Here is an 18,994-nt window from a genome sequence, read left to right on the forward strand (position 1 = left end):
ACTATTATACATAACACAGTATTAAAATATTTATCGGCGAAGGGTTGAATTACTACGGTTAAGAATAACCTCAAATAGGTATTTACAAAAAATATAAATAATTAAACTCAGCTAATCAGCAGTATTTTTATGTAAAGCATGCTGAATGTAAGTCTACCTAGCCTCCAGGACTCATAATAATGCCAGTACAACAGTCTAATACTGCCTCTACAATATTGTTTATGACTCGACGGGATCTCGTCCTGAGAAACTTTTCACTCGTTACACTTTTGTTTTGTCACTGCTCCTCACTCATCAAAGTTTACTGGTGCCGGTATTTTGGATATCCATTAGACACAAAGAGTGTGGGTCTACCAAAGAAACCGCTTGTGACCGCAAGAGATGAGGGTTTTCCTGTTGTCCATGCCCCGCGTGCACTGCTCGCCGAAGTTATAAATTTGACATGTCAAGGAAAGTGACAAAGGTATCCAGCACTGCAATGCTCGGTCGCACACCAAGATCGAGAACATATACCAAACCTTATCCATCTATTTTTTTATATGAAGTTGTAACAATGGTTTATAAAAACACTTGTCTAAGCAGTTGAGTATGATATTTTTGATGGGTTATACAATTTCTATAATTATATATATAAAGGATATTAAATATAGCGCTCAAATTAAAAAAAGATTTAAATAAATAAATAATAATATTGATTAAAAATTACATAAACTGAAGTATAAAACTAGTGTTACTGGAAGCATCAAACATTTTTTAACAATGTTTCTTATAACCCACGATATTTTTACTGTATACTACTGAAAACCTTGTAGCCTATGGCAGTTTGTATGTAAAAAGATACGTTATTGTAATTAAATAACCTAAAAATACTCAAACATGTCTGGTCTTGCTTGCTCTGCGATGCATAATATCTGATATTAAAGGTATAATAGTTTTGAGGGTTTAAAAGGCTGCCATCTTGAATCGGAAAATCTAATACCGAATTAATACAAAAAACCTAGATTTAGTTGAAGTAGATATATAAAATAACTTACAAGGAAGTTTGTGCCAGCTATGAGGAACAATCTTTTGCAGCGTTATGTGTATATTGTTGATTTATTCATATACGCAATACACAATTAACCATATAAAGAAACCGTTTTAGCATATTAATTTATATTTTTATACAATTTGTGAACAAAAGCAACAGAGAAATAATTCTTTTCCAGAGTTACGTTGTAATGCAGTGGGAATTATATTACGGATGTTTCATTGTGCACTTGTGTTGTGTGTGCACTTATACTGACTGTCTAAGTTCTAATGAATTATGTAAAAATACCGGCTACTCAAAATGCAAATTTCTATATGCAAATTACAACGATTTTCAGTGCTTTTTTATTTTATACCATTTTATAAATAAATCTTGACTAAATTTTGTGCTTATGATTTTTGTAGATGCAGCCTGTTTTACACTAAATTATATGTACTAGCTTATACTTTTATTGAAAATATTGCTTTATAAAAGGAATACGTCTCTTTTAAAAGCTATTTAAAAAATCATTACCATTATATTATAATATTAAAGTACTCGTTTTGCCTTCTGGGTCCTTTTTGACTAAGAAATGTGATTCAACTTTTGTAAGTTTTGGACAACAGTTTTTCATATTACTATCTTGATAATCACTAGACCACAACACATGATATAAGAATAATTTCCTAAAGTAAAGATATCTCCAAATATAATTAGATGTCTACTTTGAGATTAGGATTTACTTTAAATATAAAACCCCATCGCCAAACATGATAGTCAAAGGGTTACAGAAACTGTACTCCGCTTCCGAGGTGAAATACAGTAAGTCAGATCTATCATAGTACACACATGGTCAATGTGATTATTTCATGTCAACCCTCGATCGAGGAGTAGGCTATTCCAAGGAATTTTGCGGAGTACACTTCTTCCAATATGGAATCTGCCAACATGACGGCTGACCCACATTGGGAGTCCACTGGGCGCAGTGCGAAATTTAGCACGGATTTCGAAGAATTCTTTTTAAGGTTGTGGCTATTGAAATATTTGGACACAATTGATGATATCAACAAATGTTTGTAGTTCCAAATGATCTTGTGATTTGCCCAGTCTCTAAATTTTAGAAACATCTTTGTACTATTTGTCTAAATGTGCCATAACCAGGGAACGTGACATACACGGGTATGGGACTAGAGGCAGAGATAACTACCGAACTGGAGGATACAGAACGGTGGTTTATGAGCACTTGCTTTCGCAGGCAGGTGTTCATTTCATCAACAGATTTGACAAATTCTATGAAAAACTCCCAAACGCTCAAGGTGTAAAAAGCTCGTCTTAAGCGCTTTCTGGTGTCAAAGGCTTTCTACAGCGTTGAACAGTTTCCGGCGTTTAACTGGCAGACCGCCCAATTTGATGACTGACTCCAGCGATCGAAGTGGGTTGAGATTGGCGAAGGATGAATTAGACTGGGATGTATGAAAATTATGTAAGTTTGAACGTTTGGGTAATGTGGTATGTGAGTTTAAAATTCAGAATTAATTATAACGTTTGCCATACAATGTCAAATTGTTACGAGCAATTAAAGATTTGATTTTGAATTAAATAGTGTAGCTAATTGGACAATCATTTATTTTAAAATTTCCATTATGTTATTACGAATTAAAGTTTTACATGAAAAACACAATACACATAAATTTAAATTGGCTTAAGAAATGAGTCTACATGGGCAGAAAAGCCTCTGCGTAGGCTCTAGTTGCTTTCCTGAAAAAGTTTTGACGGATTGTATTTGGGTGATTATCGTATAACATTAACCAAGCTATTATGCGCGCGCAAACACACGCACAAATACACTAACATAAAACACAAGAGAAAAACCTGTATATACATAGTACGGTACTGAAATAAATCTAGCGTGATTACTTTTATAAAATTAAAAGTTTTATACAAAATGTTTTTATAAAATATATGTATATATCTTTTTATTGTATAATCTATCGGGAATGTGTTCATGTATTTTTATATTACTGTATAGTTCAGAACCCTTTATTCACAAATTCGTAGATATAAAAAATTTATAAAATACAACAATATGTGGGGTTTTTTTTGTGCTTGAAAATATGGGTTTTGTTGGTTTGGGATTCTAGGGGTCATGATAGGAATCGATGAAAATATTTCCGGAAATTTGTCATCAAGGGGATTGTAATAGGCGGTTCTTTATTAAATCAACGTAATTTTTTACAGGGTTTTATGTTCAAAAAATTAAAGTATGCATTTTAACACAAACAGGTAAAAGCGTTTTTATAAAATTACATTCCCTTTTCAGTTAATGAGCTTGTACTTATTTTTAAGTACCCGTTTATCGGTGGAAAAAGTACTAAAGTATATAAGGATATATTGTACTTATATGTACAATTACATCAAGATTGTGTATAAATCTATATGGACTTCTGGTTTAAAGCTGTTACAAACTATTACTTTAAAATATCGAGTCGTCATGAAAGTGATTTGAAACTAAAGTTATAACAATTAATACGTACATCAATTGTTATATTGTCTTTACATAGCTTTTATATCTTCTATTTTTTTATAAGGCAAAAGATTAACTCCTTCTGGAGATCTCTTTTTGGCAACCTTTTCTTCACATCATTAACTAGAAGCCAAATAACTTATGATATTGGTACATTACGCACATGAGTTATAGGTTTTGGGAATAACGTACTTTTTATTAATTTACAACCTAATAACTTATGCTATGATATTTAAATACCCACATATACATATGTATTTTACACTTTTAAATAAAAATTTGTTGATTTTTTAAAGTTTCTAAATATATATATATATATATATATGTGTATATGTGTGTGTGTGTGTGTGTGTGTGTGTGTGTTTTTGTGTGTTGTGTTTAAAAAAATAACAGTGTTGTTCTTTAGTAACTAAGTTCAAGGATGAAATCAACTCGATTAAATAAAGTTTTCAATTCTTCAAGACTCAGATTTTTATTTTATTAAAAAGTAAATTCAGGTTGTCAGAAGTTGTAAGGAAAGGACCTGTGAGTGCATGGAAGTTCTACTAGACGTTAAAATTGTATATTTGTGTTAACCAGTCTAAATTTAAGTCTCCCTACCTTCAAGGATTAATAATATTGCCAGTACAACAGTATAATACAGCCTCTACAATATTGCTTATGACAGGACTGGTCATAGGAATTGACGACCGATCACGTCCTAAGAAACTTTCCACTCAACACTCTTTTGTTTTGTCACTGACTGTATCACAGTTTACTGGCGCCGGTATTTTGGGTATACTAAGACACCAAGAGTGTGGGTCTAATGAAGAGACTGCGTAATGATTAGGTATTCCTGGTGATGTTTTTGTTACTTTGTTGTCTGCTGAATGCGCCACATACACTGAGCACTGAATGGATATATCTGACAAGGGCAGTAATGAAGCTAATCAGCGCAGCAATGGTCTGCCAGACACCAGGTTCAAGAACATATACCTAAATTATTCATTTTGTTTTTTGGTTTAAATAAGTAAAAATGGGTTTGAAACTGTATATTTCATGCGCGTTTAGAGAATTTGTTTAATAGTTTGGGGAATTTTTTCAATTTCACGCTCGACGTTGCTTGATCCTTTTATATTGTGATAACCTCTGTATTTTGTAAAGTATCAACAGCTGGTTAGGATCAGTATCAACAGCAGTTAACTTTGGATTATGTGTCGTATATATTATAATTATGTTTCTATATTATTAAATATACTGAGAAAATGTTTCTAGGTTGCTCACCTTTTAAACCTTCCCTTTATTTCGGAACCAAAATTAGCCAAATTGGCCCAGCTGTTCTCGGGTTTATTAAGGCTAACTAACGTCATTTCATTTATAGGCTATGTATAAAAATCATTAACATATGAGAAATTTATAGTTTCTTAAAACATCGGCAACTATAAAAAACGTCTTAAGCAACTATAAAAGTCACGTCAAACAGCAAGTCCTTGTACACTTGTAATTTGCCAGTCTAACCTTGTTAGCTTGATGGTTAGCTGTTATGTCTAGTTACTACTTACAAGTGTTTGTGCTGTCTGATTCACTTTTATCCAGGGTTATGATATTAAATAATCACGTTATTTCGTCCAAAACCTTTCGATATATTTTAAAAACCGAAAATAATTCAATTAAACTGCGGAGCGTCGTGGAGTAGCCTACGTGTTGACAAGATAGGACCAGGCCTACCAACCTTAATTCCATAATATGTTTAGTGACTAATTTTACAATAAATTACATATTATAGATTTGTTGCCACATTTTATTTTAATAATCTCACGAAGTGTTATCATATTTTAAAAACTGGACGCATGTAAATATTTGGAAATAAACTATGATTCTATTCAATATAATTAAAAGTTAAATACTCACTGAATTTCTAGTAACTTTTAGCATTGCATAGGGTATAAGTAACATGTATCCCATGTGATATGTTTATGCTATATACATAAACTCCATCCTAAGTAATCTTCTAAAATCATAAAGCCTACACAGCATCATATCCCACGTCATTAGAGTTGTGAGCCGCGTGACTAAAGCACCGGACACGCGGATGTGTTCTGCTGCTATTAACACATTCCCAACAGATATCCCTTCTTACTCAATTTCATTATTTCTCCATACAAAACGAAGCATATCATTTATTGTGTGTAAAAATACAATGTAACTTTAATTTCAGTACAATTTTGTTTGTGTTCTGTAGAGCTTATAAAATTATTTTTGTATTTCATATTACTTTTATTGGTTTTATATTGGATCAATTATATTTTTACTTAGATTTATCAATTAGACATTTTTGTATAAGTTTGTAATTACTAATTAACTTGTATTTCTTATCAAAATCTTAAAGTATTTCCCAATTAACTATTTTCATGTTTTATAAGATAAACGTATTGTACAACTGGTGACTTCAACATATGGTCTTTGAGAATGTGCGATATAATTTTTTTTTTCTAAGAAAAACTAATCAAGAGTTCTTTTGGTGAAAAGGGGAACTTAAAACAAAAAAATTACAAGATATTTATAACCAAAGTTTATTTACAATAATCTGAATATATATAAGATAGAAATAAACATGTACATAGAAGGCCCACGACTAGACTTTCAGAATCGAAGGTGAGGTTTGTTTTTCATCAAGTGTCTGAAACAGAATGAAGAAAATTAGTTTTGCATGTACATAATTATTTGCTATTACCTTTTACGATATAACTACTTTATTTATTTAAATTAAGTAATTTATAAATATAACAGTTTTTATCTTTTTTGATAGATATAAATTCATTCATGTCTGACATAACCTAAATAAAAAGTTAGAAGTTTGCAAATAGACCAAACACATACACTTGAATATAATGGTGCATGGTATATAGTATGTTATTACGTGTAGGCCTACATGAAAACAATACGTATCACAGGGGGAAATGAAGTGTATTACGGCTGTTATAGATAGTGAATTGATCAATGATTTTTATTGACAGTGCTGTAGGTGAATAAGATTTTGTTTTAGGTAGCCACAGTAGCAACGCCGAGAAAATATTCTGAAGAAGATTGGAGCAATGACCCTAATGGATATCTATGATTGTCAACAGTCTCAGTCTAACCACAGACATTTATGCAAAAGTCAACGTTTTATGGCTAGTTAAGGTTTTAGAGGACAAAACCTCTCAATACCATTCCGGTGTAAAAGTGTTTTTTTCAAAAGCAGCTATTTTATGAAGTTCTATGAACTGTTTTGCCATTTCTATTGCGATGGTCATCAATGTATTTATAGGTAATTATTAACAATAAATAAAGTAGTATGCAAATTTTATACAGTACAATTTAAGTCAAAATACAGTTCAACACTTGATACTTTTTCTACTTATGAATGTCTTTTTAAGTATTATTGTATTAATTTCAAACGTTATCATTGGATCAGCAAAATTCTTTCATTCATTGTTATGGTATAAGCAGATGACGGGTAAATAAGCCTCTCTGGATAAAACAATTTAAATTTTTATATATTACTTACTTGTCTAGTTTTTCCCAGAACACCATGAGTGCAGCACGATCCAAGTGACGTTTTGTTCGAGACACCTGAATAATAGAGACATCCCAGCCTGCCACGTTCTTCTCCAGCCCCATCTCATCATATTTCAGATGAAAACCACACACTATAACAAAATAATATATTAATAGTTTAAGGTCATTACTGTAAACTAATACATCAACATTTAATTATAAACTTTTTTTCTTTCCAATTATTTTGCATTTAATCTGCAAGAATGTACATAAACTTGGTACCATCTTTTTAAATGTGAAATTAACACCTGTAAACTGATGTTTGTTGTCTAATGAGATGTGGTTTATTATTTCAAACTGCATAAATTCATAAGTATATCTTGGTTTTTATTATGAAATATTAATGATTTTATGGTCAGTAGCGTAATCTAGACCTAATTAAAAATGTATTAAAATATATAATTTTAAAAACATTAAAACTTTTTAAGTCAATAAATAGAGTAGTTGTAAGCTAATTTGTTAAGTACTGGATACAATTATTGACATACAAAACAATTTGTTTTTCATAGCATCAGGTTTTTCTTTGAAGCAGATTTCGAAGGAATAATATATTGGGACTGAAACATGGACCCTACGATCACAAATGAAAAAATCAATACAATACAAAACAAACAATGTTTGCAGTTAATAGTTTATTTTAAATATACTTTAATATGTATTTAAGGAAAATGTACTTAACTTATATGACTAAACTGTATTTATATCCAATGTTCCTTCCATGCAATATTTGTTGCAGATATAATAAAATTACAATTTTGTTATTGATGTTGGTCACTTACCTTGAGAAAATATTTCTACAGGATTTCCTTTCCAGGGCCATCCTTTGAACTGCCAAGTAGGGCCCATGGCAAACACAGCCACTACTCGGTCCCAGTCTCCTGGAGCCAGTTTCTGAGGATTGTCTATGACTCTATACTGAACTGTCGATGCCCCATTCTTTCGCCGTTGGAGCAAAATTTCGTTCTCCCGGGTAGCACCTTGTTTCTTCTTATCCTCTGTAGTAACGAACCTGCAAGAGAAACCCAGTGAATGAAGATTGATTTACAATGTATTTTATTTCATTTTTCATTACTTCATATTTTTATTTCATTAATTTAAGCCGATCAAATAAGGTATCATCGTCTTTTATTCATACAAATGTTGAAGTAACAAAAAAGTATAAAGCATCTATTTATTCCTCAATTAAAATGTTATATTTTTAAAGTTATTTATTTATAGAACCTGTTTTTATGCATAACGCTTTTGCTTGTCTAGGGAAAAACAATAATATTACATTTTATTACTCAACAGTATTGCTGCTGCTACTATCAATAAAAATCATGGGAGTGCTCTTGTCCTTTTTGTATAGATTATGATTACTTTGCTGTGGAAGCAATACCATAATTAATCATAAAACAAAGTCATTCTAAAAAATTACGTAGTTTTAGATATTAAACTTTAAAATAAGGTGAAATAACAACTAGTATAATACTACATTTTAATTCGTTTTTAAGTACAATTGTGAACAATTAATTACAATCTTTCAATATTATTTTATAATTTTTTGCTATTAAAAAGAATTGTTTGTAAGATTATAATGGACGTAATCTTTGATTGGTTATTTTAAAATATTACTGTAATAAATAGTTAGATTTTTAACTTGACCTTAGCTAATTCCATTAATAAAGTAGCGATTATTTATAATAATATCTACAATTACCTATAATAACAAGCATGTGTTTATAAATTGGTTTTCACAACATTTATATGGTAATTTTTACATAAACACTAAGCGAAGAAAAGTTTTGCAAATCAGAGATTTTACAGTTTAACCTGGCAGATAACATCTTAATATTTTGATAAATTCTTGTATGAATAACTTTATACTTCTGAAACACCAGGGAGGTAAAGCAAAGAGCAAAAGCTTGTTTAATTTACATTATTTTATAGTATTTTCAATAGCAGATAAAGTTTTAAAATGTACTTATAGATGTTGCTTTTTATTTACTCAACGTTGTCAACACTATACCATATGTAGTATTGGTATTCAATAATGAGTTACTTACTTGAAGTCCTGCAAGATGTCCTTTGCATTGTACATGGTGATCAGTGAGGTGTTTGCTCCAGGGATGATGATGATGGGAGTACGAGACGTTCTCTTGATAGGTTGGGAAGACAACTGGAGACCAGGCTGTAATCATAAAATTCATTAACTACTCATCCATTAGATGTAATATTCATTTTACCAATATTCCTTATATGTATTTCAATTACCTGGAATAATAATTATTTTTATTAAATTACTTGACTTCAAACATGTGCTTCACACACTCACATAAATGTAACTTTGGAAATAGCTAATTCATTCAAGTTGTCTATTATTATGGACCCGATATCAGTAAACAGTTCAGAAACTAAAATTTCCACCTGCTGTGCTTGAATTATATCGTTAAGAAGCAATAGGTTTTATTGTACAACATATGTTTTACATTGCGTGTAATGATGATATATCAAAACTCACATTAATCTGAATTTGATAATGTATTGTATATTGTTGTGGTTTGAGAATATAATTCGAGTAATAGTGACACAGTGAAAGCGTTGAAGGTTATCCTAGTTCCTACTCCTTCTGAAAATTGTTTTTTATAATTTAAATAATAGGTAGGACTGGCATTTAATAGCATCTTCATGTTTCTCATTCAATCCACCTGACTATCAGCTCACTGCTTACAATTATTGTCCATGGTATTCTAAAGTAAACTAAACTAAGTTTGAGCTTAAATTGTATCAAACTGAGAGATATTTTACCAATGGTGATAGAATGTGCTCAGGATGAGGTGTCTGAGGGGATGGCATTTTCTTGTGTTGATCGCCTTCAGTTACTGACTTCAAGGACATTTTGTGGTACGTTGCCATTGTATTGATTTTGAATCCATTCGCCTCTGTAACAGTTTCATTTAAATATAAAAGAGAACTCTCATATTTTAACCCTATATTAAATTATGTATATAAATTAAAAAATAGTTTTCTGAGTGGTCATTACATTTTATTGAGAATAAGGCAGATTATTTACAAAATATGCAATGTTGGTATGACCCTAGTTAACACGTAGTCCAGAAACAAGCACCTGAGACAATTGAGTATAACATTAGATAACAATCCATACGACTCAATAGTATTCTAGTGCCAACTGCATGTTCCTTAACAAGATCAATGGTCAATGCATGTTATATCATTATCTAATAATGTACAATCCCATAACATAAGATGAAAACTTAAAAATAATAATGTTATAAAATTACCTTTCTCCTGTTTAATGAACCGCTCCTGATCGTAACGGTTGTACACTTTGGCCATAGGGATAACTCTAGGCGCGGGGGGCCTGATGGGAGTGGGTTTATATGTCATGGTGGAGGTTGAAGCAGGAGGCCTGATAGGAGTTGGTTTATATGTCATGACGGAGGTTGCAGCAGGAAGCCTGATGGGAGTGGGTTTATATGTCATGGTGGAGGTTGAAGCAGGAGGCCTGATATAAGTTGGTTTATATGTCATGACGGAGGCTGAAGCAGGAGACATTTGTTTGCTCTCCTCTTTTTCCTTTACTGATTGCAGAATGGCAAAGACATCTTGTGCAAACATCTGAAAAAATTTTGAAATAAAATATCAAAAAAGCTGGTTTAGATTTAGTGCAATAATAGAACGGTGTGGTATTCTTTATCAGAAATTTTTAAACGTTCATCAGTAACAACTATTTCATTGTAATCGCATAAATAATGACACATTTTAATATTGGCAAAGAACTGTTAAATAGTGAACAGTGTTGTGTGTGTGTGTGTGTGTGTGTTTGTGTGTTGTGTTAAAGTTGTTTTTAACTCAATTTTTACCTTTTTTCTGTATAAGTGCTTAAAATATATTGCTGGAAATTGTTTAATTTGTTAATGTGCTTAACATTCAATCTACCTACATTCCTACATTGTATCAATCTACATTGTAAAATTATTGAGTGCAATAAATATTCATGGATTTAAGTTTCACCATGATTAAACCTGGAAATTAACTTACTTTTCCCGTGCTTTGTAATATTGTATTTCTTGACCTTCCCGGACGTTCACAGGATAGTATGTCTTTTATGTTGTCATCATCGAGGTCCATCATAACTCTGCGTTTAGAACATATATCAATATCATCATGTCTTTTGATAGTAGTCCTCTTCTTCGCCAAGCGTTTCACTTTGATAGCAGCTATCGTCTCTACTGTCATGGCTTCAGATAGGGATCTGAAAAGAGATTTAGATATTCATAAAATCACTAAATTATTATTAATAGGATTAGTTCATTATCAGTACTTAGAACGATAGTCACAAATTTAAAGATTTCCTATACTTTTGTAGAATGTATCTCTTACGCATCCTGGCCAGTTTAGGCAAAATTGAGTCAATTTCCAAACCTTTATGTGCTTAACTAACTCTCAGACAATACACTAGACCAAGTCTCATGTAGTAGGCTTTGCCTTAAACCTAATTAATATTAATAGTGTAGTAAGGAATGAGTCTGAAATAATTTTATAGATCTTTAGAATTATTCAAGAGTTTTAATTAGCGATTTAATTAGAAGTTTTAGGGTGACAGTAAGTATTAAAAATTATATTAAATATTAAGATTTATATATTGTAAAACATTTTATTTTATACCAAAAAACTCTTTGAAATAAATAACCTATGTAATATAACAATATCATCTTATTATAGAAATGTATTTCCAACGCGCATATACATGTTCCAATAATCTTAATTTAAGCCATTGCTATAAAGAATACCTAAATTCACTTACTTAATGTTGTCAGCAGTTACGGATGCTTGTTTTGGCGTATCCAACCTCGCAGCAAGCCGTTGTTTCAACCTCTGCTCTTGCAAATCTTCTAGCTTGCGTCTCTTGGACGTGCTCTCTACTGAACCGTCACGTGCACGTTTTACTGGTCTGAGGATATCTACAGCTGCATTTTTATCAATATTTACAGAGGTAGCAGCTTCTCCATTTAAGTAAGCCAGAAGGTCTTTACGGTCAGGTCTGCGCACAACTTGTTTATTTTCAGCCTACAACAAATTCATGAGTTATAAACAAATTTCTAAAAAGTATTACCCAAAACAGAGAAATGTAGAAACAATATATTTCTGTCTGTATGTCTGTCCTTACGATATCAGAAAACAAAACGACCTATAGGCTTAAAATTGTACGAGTACAAGCCTAGGATGCTCATTTCTACCTAGTTAAGCTTCGTGTAAAATACTGAGTTCGATGATGGTGTACGTCACTCCATTACATTTGGATGAATGCTAGATAATATGATGCCTCATACAAAATTAACTAAATATATCTTATACATAGTAAAATATATCTTCAGAACACCTGTGATGGAACCGTCTTATAGCTACTAAGGTCAAACAATTAATAATCAACATTTTCAATGTATTTTTAACACTTTAAATGCAATATTTTTTTCATAAATTGTTTTTAAGAAAGGATACACAGTTGGTAAAAAGCGTTAAGGTAAAATCTGTAAAATACTTACAACAGCTTTTCGGACATATGCAGAATGTGTCAGTGTGACATGCTTGAGTAGAAATAGCAAACATTCTAATGTATAATACTCCTTTGGTGCCCCATTATCGGACCTGTAAAAAGCATTTTATCTGTAGACATAACGGAATTATACTTAAAAAATATGATCTATGATTTAATATTAGTTGTATTCCTACCATCTATTCTTTATTGACAAAAATGAACTAATCATTATGAAAGATAATTCATCAATGTAACACTATTTCTGCACACGACTCTAACCAATTCTCTTAAAAAAATATTTTACAAAGAATATAATATCGCCTTTCAATTAGCGCTTTAATATATATTGGTTTGCAGTAAAACTATATGTTATCTCTTAAATACTCATCGAGTAGGCTGAAAACTGTAAAAGAAATAAGAAAGTAACATTTCGGTGCGCATTATTCACATATTTAACATGATAAATCATTCAAAATTCTATTAACAAAAATAAGGTAATAAAATTGTTTGAAATTTAACTTTGATCTTAAGGGGGAGAACCCTACGTCGTTTCACTACAGCCAACTCTTACCTTGCTTGTTTTCCTTGTTCTAAATTACTGATCGCTGTATATACAATATTTGCAACGCTGTTTGGTCATAATCCAAATTAATTGTTAATCTTATACTATTTAATCTTAGTTTAATAACGTTTCTGTTACTTTTGGTTTAGCACTTGTTCTGATAAATCTTTATCGGTTTTGTGAGTTACCTCATTCGATACCTAGAAGCAACGGTCCACCAAGCTAATGTATTTTTTACCATATAAATTATCATATGCATGTGCCATGTTTATTGTCTGTTCCCTAATACAGAAAATAAGTTTGTGTCTTGCATAAATTATTATAAATTACGAGTGATTCAAAGTGCAAGGAGATAAACTAATAGTTATGAAAACAGTATTTTATATTTTGAAAAATATTTACATTTAGGAATCGATCATGTACACACTTGGTGTTACTCATGGGAATCTAGAACCTTTTGAAAATAATTCGAAAAAATGTATAGCTCCTCATTTTATTTTTATTAATTCTGAAAAAAATATAACACGTGTTATATATAGAGCTATGGATGCAGTATAAATAAATATTTAAGTGATACTGCCAGTACGTATCTAGTATTGCATGAGATAATAGATGTTAGGTTTTGGAAATTAAAATATTTGTCCTATGTCTATAAAGATTCCTAATTTCATTTTGATTATTTAACACATTTATAGTAGGAGATTTCAATAGATATGCAAAGTAGTTATAAAGTAAAAACAATCAATTTTGCTGTTTTCCAATTATAAACATTTGTATTTATTTCTCATAAATAGATCCATATACCATAAACCACGAGATTCCTGACGTATCTTGGTCTACATTGTTTAATTAAACCTAGCTAGCTGCCTAGGTATACCATAACTTTTTGGTCTAGCCAAGCCTGGGTACAGAGCAGTGACGTCACTCGCCGGACACAGAAAATCGTGATTTGTGACTACCCTCAGATCAAGAAAAATAGATAACCGAGTTTGAACGTTAAGAAAAACTAACTTCTATAGTAAAGATTAAAATAGTAAATTCAATTTAGCTTCTTTATATTTAGATCTCGACATTAGAGCTGCGTTTAATTATTTACAAACAAAATAGCTTAGACATTTTTATGTACAACTAATAAATTTTAAGTTTTTATTTTATGTTTCTATATTTGTAATTTTAGAATTCTGCATTTTATCTTATTATAATATAGGCAAAACACGAGACATTCCTGGTGTGTTTTAGGAATAAAATAATTTTTTCTTGATAAACTTGGTTTTGTAATATCAATGTCATGGTCTACATTTATTTAACAAAGCTGATGGCAAATCCAATAAAAGCGTTACAAACACTCACGACCAATCACAATTAAATATTATTAATTATTATTTTTATATACAAATACACATCATATACATTTTTCTACAAATGAAATACAATTAATAGAGGAGAGGAAACAAAAAATTACGAAAATTAATAGAATTGTATATACCCAATAAAAAAATTAGTTACGAACGATAAATTCAAGTTTTTATGTATATACAAAATTATGGGGTTTTGGCGCTTTTCAACCAAATTCCAACTTTGAACATTCATTACTTTGGAGCTTTGATGATATTAAAACCAAATATATATGCAATATATACTGTTTGAGGATGTAATTTTAAAATTATAAGAATTAATACATTATCCAATAACTTTTTAACTTAACCGAGCGGTAAGAAAGTCTGAATTGGTCTTGCTACGGAGCTAATTGTTTGATTAATTATTGATTATGAAATTGTCGTCAATCAACTCTAAAGTCAGAATAGCGACTCAAAAAGAAATACAACAGCTTTACTATTGAAAACATGCTTCCTAATAATCTTACGTAAGTGCATCAAGATTTGATGTTATTATTATATAACTCCTTTTAGACACGATTGGCTGTGACATCTGTGCTGATTTTCGGCCAGTTGATATTTAGAAACAAACTGTTAATAATATCATACATTTCTGAACTGATTTAAAGAAGTAAACATACCATATTATGACTCCTTAAAAATGACCATGTGACCATGACCGCTAATACTGTTTGCAAGGTTATATTAAAATCTGCATCTAAGAAGGACAGTCAGAACCATTGTACCCGATGACCTGATCGTTTTAACCGAAACATTTACTCAACCGAAAGTTTGCTAATCTTCGCCGACAACATAGTAAATACCTATGCTGTCTCTAGAGACGGCAGCTTTAAATTAATTAAGTTTTAAGAATTGTTAACAATACGACGCCCAACACGTCTGTGAAACTGCTTCATATTGGTCCATTTATTAGCAAATTGTTTATCTTTTGAACCCGTGTGCAACGTCAGATCCCCTCTCTTACCAAAAGGTGTAGCATTCTATCGACTAGGCCGTAATTAATTAGCCATAAGTACGACCAAAATGACAAAATGTGTTCCTTAACCTTTAAATTAAAGTTGTGAAGATAGAACTACTTATAAACGTGTTTGATAAAAACAAAGACATTAATATACCACGTAGATATCCGGGCAACATTTTTAATGGTCCTAATGACTACTATAACAAACAGTAGTCTAATATATTTCGGGAAATCCATACTTAATTATTATCATCGTAATGAAAACAGGTGATTGCAGAGACTCTATTAGTAGACCTAAGTCTGAAACGAATGTTTTCAGTTATGCATTATTTATTGATTTCTGGATACGAGAAATTTAGATTAGACCCCTTTGTTTATATTTATTTTCTAGACAGTAAAAGATTTGAAAAAAGGTAAATATAAAACAATGGATGTTGCTGAGTATGATGAATGTGGCAAATTTATACATTTAACAATACTGCAAAAGTCAGATTATCGTAATTTTTTGGGTGTCTTAATTGATTCTTTATGTAAGAAACAAATTCTGCATGTGGCAAAATCCAGTAATACTTTGCAATTCCGGTAAAAAATCCGGTTTTTGTTCAAAAAACACTACATGTTCTTGAATGTGAAGCCACATTTTGTACAGTTGAAAGTAAAGTTTAGTATGCCTTTTTCTAATACTGAAGGATTCCTTATTAACTCCTGATGAACTAGTCTCCAAGTAGTTACTGACGCCATAAATACTTATTGTTTAAAACTTAATACGTCAAGCAAATTGATAGTTGGGTTGATAACCACTATAAGACTTTTAGAAAAAATTATAATATTAATATTTAGGCAAATTAGTATTGATTAGTATTTTATGTATAACTATAGGGCTCAAAATTACACTTATTGCATTAAATGAAATAACATCTACATCAAAATGGTAATATAACTAAAGTTTATGTCTAAACCATTTACTTTGCATAGAGTCATTGTGACACAGAAAAGTTTTTATAGCCTAGGTTATGAAAGGAATACTTGAAAATGTTCACTAATGTAGCCAATAAGTGATGGCATTATTGTATGTGTAATGTGAAATCTAGACCCTACATCTTTCAATGTAAGTTCTATTTTTCAATATAACTTACAGAGATTGCATATAAAAAAGACAAAATTTGCTGAAATTGAATACAATGTCCTATAAGTATAATATATAACAGTGGATTATAACAACTCAGAATGACGCAAACAAATATAAATGGCACAATCAACCTTGTACTTTCTGAGATAGCTTGCAAAGATATTAATAAAAAACTGAAATAGTATTTTTAATCCATCATAAACATGTATTTTTAGTTTATGAATACACTAACTATCATACATTAATTTGTTACGGAAGGAACAACTTGTGTAGTAAAACGATTGAAGTGAATTGGACTCCGATGATTCAACATACAATTCAACTATTTTTCAAAATATTTTTAATCATAAAAATCAAGATAACGCTTTTATTTTTATAGTTTACATTAGACTAATTCAAAAAAAATCTGAACTTCCTCTACAGTAAATATGAGATCAATCTAGGATCAAAATTTTTAGCTGTCCAAGTAATTATGCTAAACAAAAAGAACTAGTAGAACTAAAATTACGAGAGTTAAATTAAAATGTAGGGTGTTTATTATTCAATTACTCAGTTCAAGGATTTGTGTCGGCCCGCCTGCAAACTGTAGCCTACATTAAGAGGAATCCGTCATAGGTTACATATTGTATTAAATTTAACTATTTCTCATTATCTTTTATTGTACCGGGATTAGAACTCCAATGGTAGATTCAAAATAAATTGTAAATCACGATGCAAATTTTAAACTTCGTAACTTGGGAAACAACGGGTAATTATATTATAATAGCTGTAATTTATAATAATTGCCAATAGTTCCACAGGATTTAAGTCAAACTGCTTGTTGTTTTCTAGGACCTTAGAGTAAATGGTACATATTCGGCCTCCTGTAACGTTCTTTTTGTTTTATTTTTCGCATTAATTCATTGACAATTGTAATTAGTTAAATGACAAAAATCGTTAAAAGTGCATTATTAAAAAAATATTGTTCAGAGGAGATTTTATAATCCAGTTTAGGTTAATATTTGTGTGTAGAAAAAAATTAAAACATACTAGATAGATCTATATTTGACAACACAAATGAGTCAAAAATATATTTTAAAAAGAAGGTTAGATTAATAACTATATTTCTAGAGGTTTGGTACCAAGATAAAATTAGGTTATAAAACATAATTAAATTATACTCAAAGTAAACTAAAGTAGTAAAGTATGGTCTTTAAAAATTACTAAAGTAAGATACTCGTATGTATACACACTTACCTCCACATAAGGTAGTTGGTCTTGACGTGTTTTGGCCATGAATGCTCGCCAAAAAATATGCGGTTGTCCCTTTCGATGATCTCTTCATTCTTCACATTGTACAACCGAAGAAGATTTAGAATATCTGCCATGACGTTGGTCGACACAAAAGAAAGTAGCAGAGATACTCGTATACTTAGGATACAGCACTACCACAAACAGTCTACAGCGGTAACAATCATAGACTGGGAAATCAATGAGCTTGGGTTGGAAAGGCAACCCCGGAAAGTGGAGGGGGTACACAGCAGTTGCTCGCTGGTGATTGGTGAGGGGATGGGTCGACGAGGATGTGAAGGGGAGAGAGGCGGCCAATGGGACATTGGGACAGCCTAGGTGGGGGTGTATTTTATTCAAAGGGAAAATAGTTGACAGTGCAATAAGAAATATAATTACGATTTAAATAAAAGGAAATTCCCTTCAATGCTATTTCTAGTAATTTTCCAATTACCAACTTAAAACAATTGAATTTATGCATAAAACTATAGTAAGTTATGAGTATTATTTCACGCTGTTAACACATAAACATTATGCGCTGTCCTAGATCATCCGTCCACTATTTATATAAGGAGAAGCATATGAGGTATTATAGGAAACAGCTATTAAATTGCAAACCGACAAAAAAGATATTGGTTACGTCTTAAAACTAGTTTTAATTTCAATTTACAGAGTATTCCTGAAATAGAAGTTCACATCTCCGAATTCCGAAAAATCCAAATGTTAACATAAATTAATTGATGATAATTTAAAATTTTATTTGAAGGCCAACATTTTCAACTTTGTTTTACGTTTTTATCTCTGTCCGTTCCATAAGAGCGCCCAAAAATATTCAACACTTATTCCAAATTTTGAAAACTTTAAATTTAAATTATTTAAAAGAATTTGAAATGGTTAGTTAGTGGTTATTAAATGTTTCAAATACTGATCTAAGTAATTGTACTCAAGACAATTTTTTTATTTAAAAGAAAACTATTCCACGTAATATAAAAAGTATTGGATGAGTTAGGAAGAGCAGTAGAAAT

The 18,994-nt window shown here is 30.9% G+C and overlaps 1 protein-coding gene across 1 annotated transcript; it reads right to left on the bottom strand.

Moving 5' to 3' along the window:
* Positions 1-6,155: 6,155 nt before the first annotated feature.
* LOC124371290 (parafibromin-like) lies at positions 6,156-18,067 on the bottom strand. Its single transcript, XM_046829630.1, has 11 exons — positions 17,937-18,067; positions 12,659-12,761; positions 11,920-12,182; positions 11,154-11,367; positions 10,666-10,730; positions 10,394-10,521; positions 9,885-10,033; positions 9,158-9,282; positions 7,892-8,121; positions 7,063-7,204; positions 6,156-6,192 (listed from the first exon to the last, which is right to left on the bottom strand). Exons 1-11 carry the CDS (start codon positions 18,065-18,067, stop codon positions 6,156-6,158), a joined length of 1,587 nt encoding a protein of 528 aa, XP_046685586.1.
* Positions 18,068-18,994: the final 927 nt, after the last annotated feature.

Source organism: Homalodisca vitripennis, unplaced genomic scaffold (assembly GCF_021130785.1).
Source record: "Homalodisca vitripennis isolate AUS2020 unplaced genomic scaffold, UT_GWSS_2.1 ScUCBcl_1170;HRSCAF=4456, whole genome shotgun sequence".
Taxonomy (NCBI): Eukaryota; Metazoa; Arthropoda; class Insecta; order Hemiptera; family Cicadellidae; genus Homalodisca; species Homalodisca vitripennis.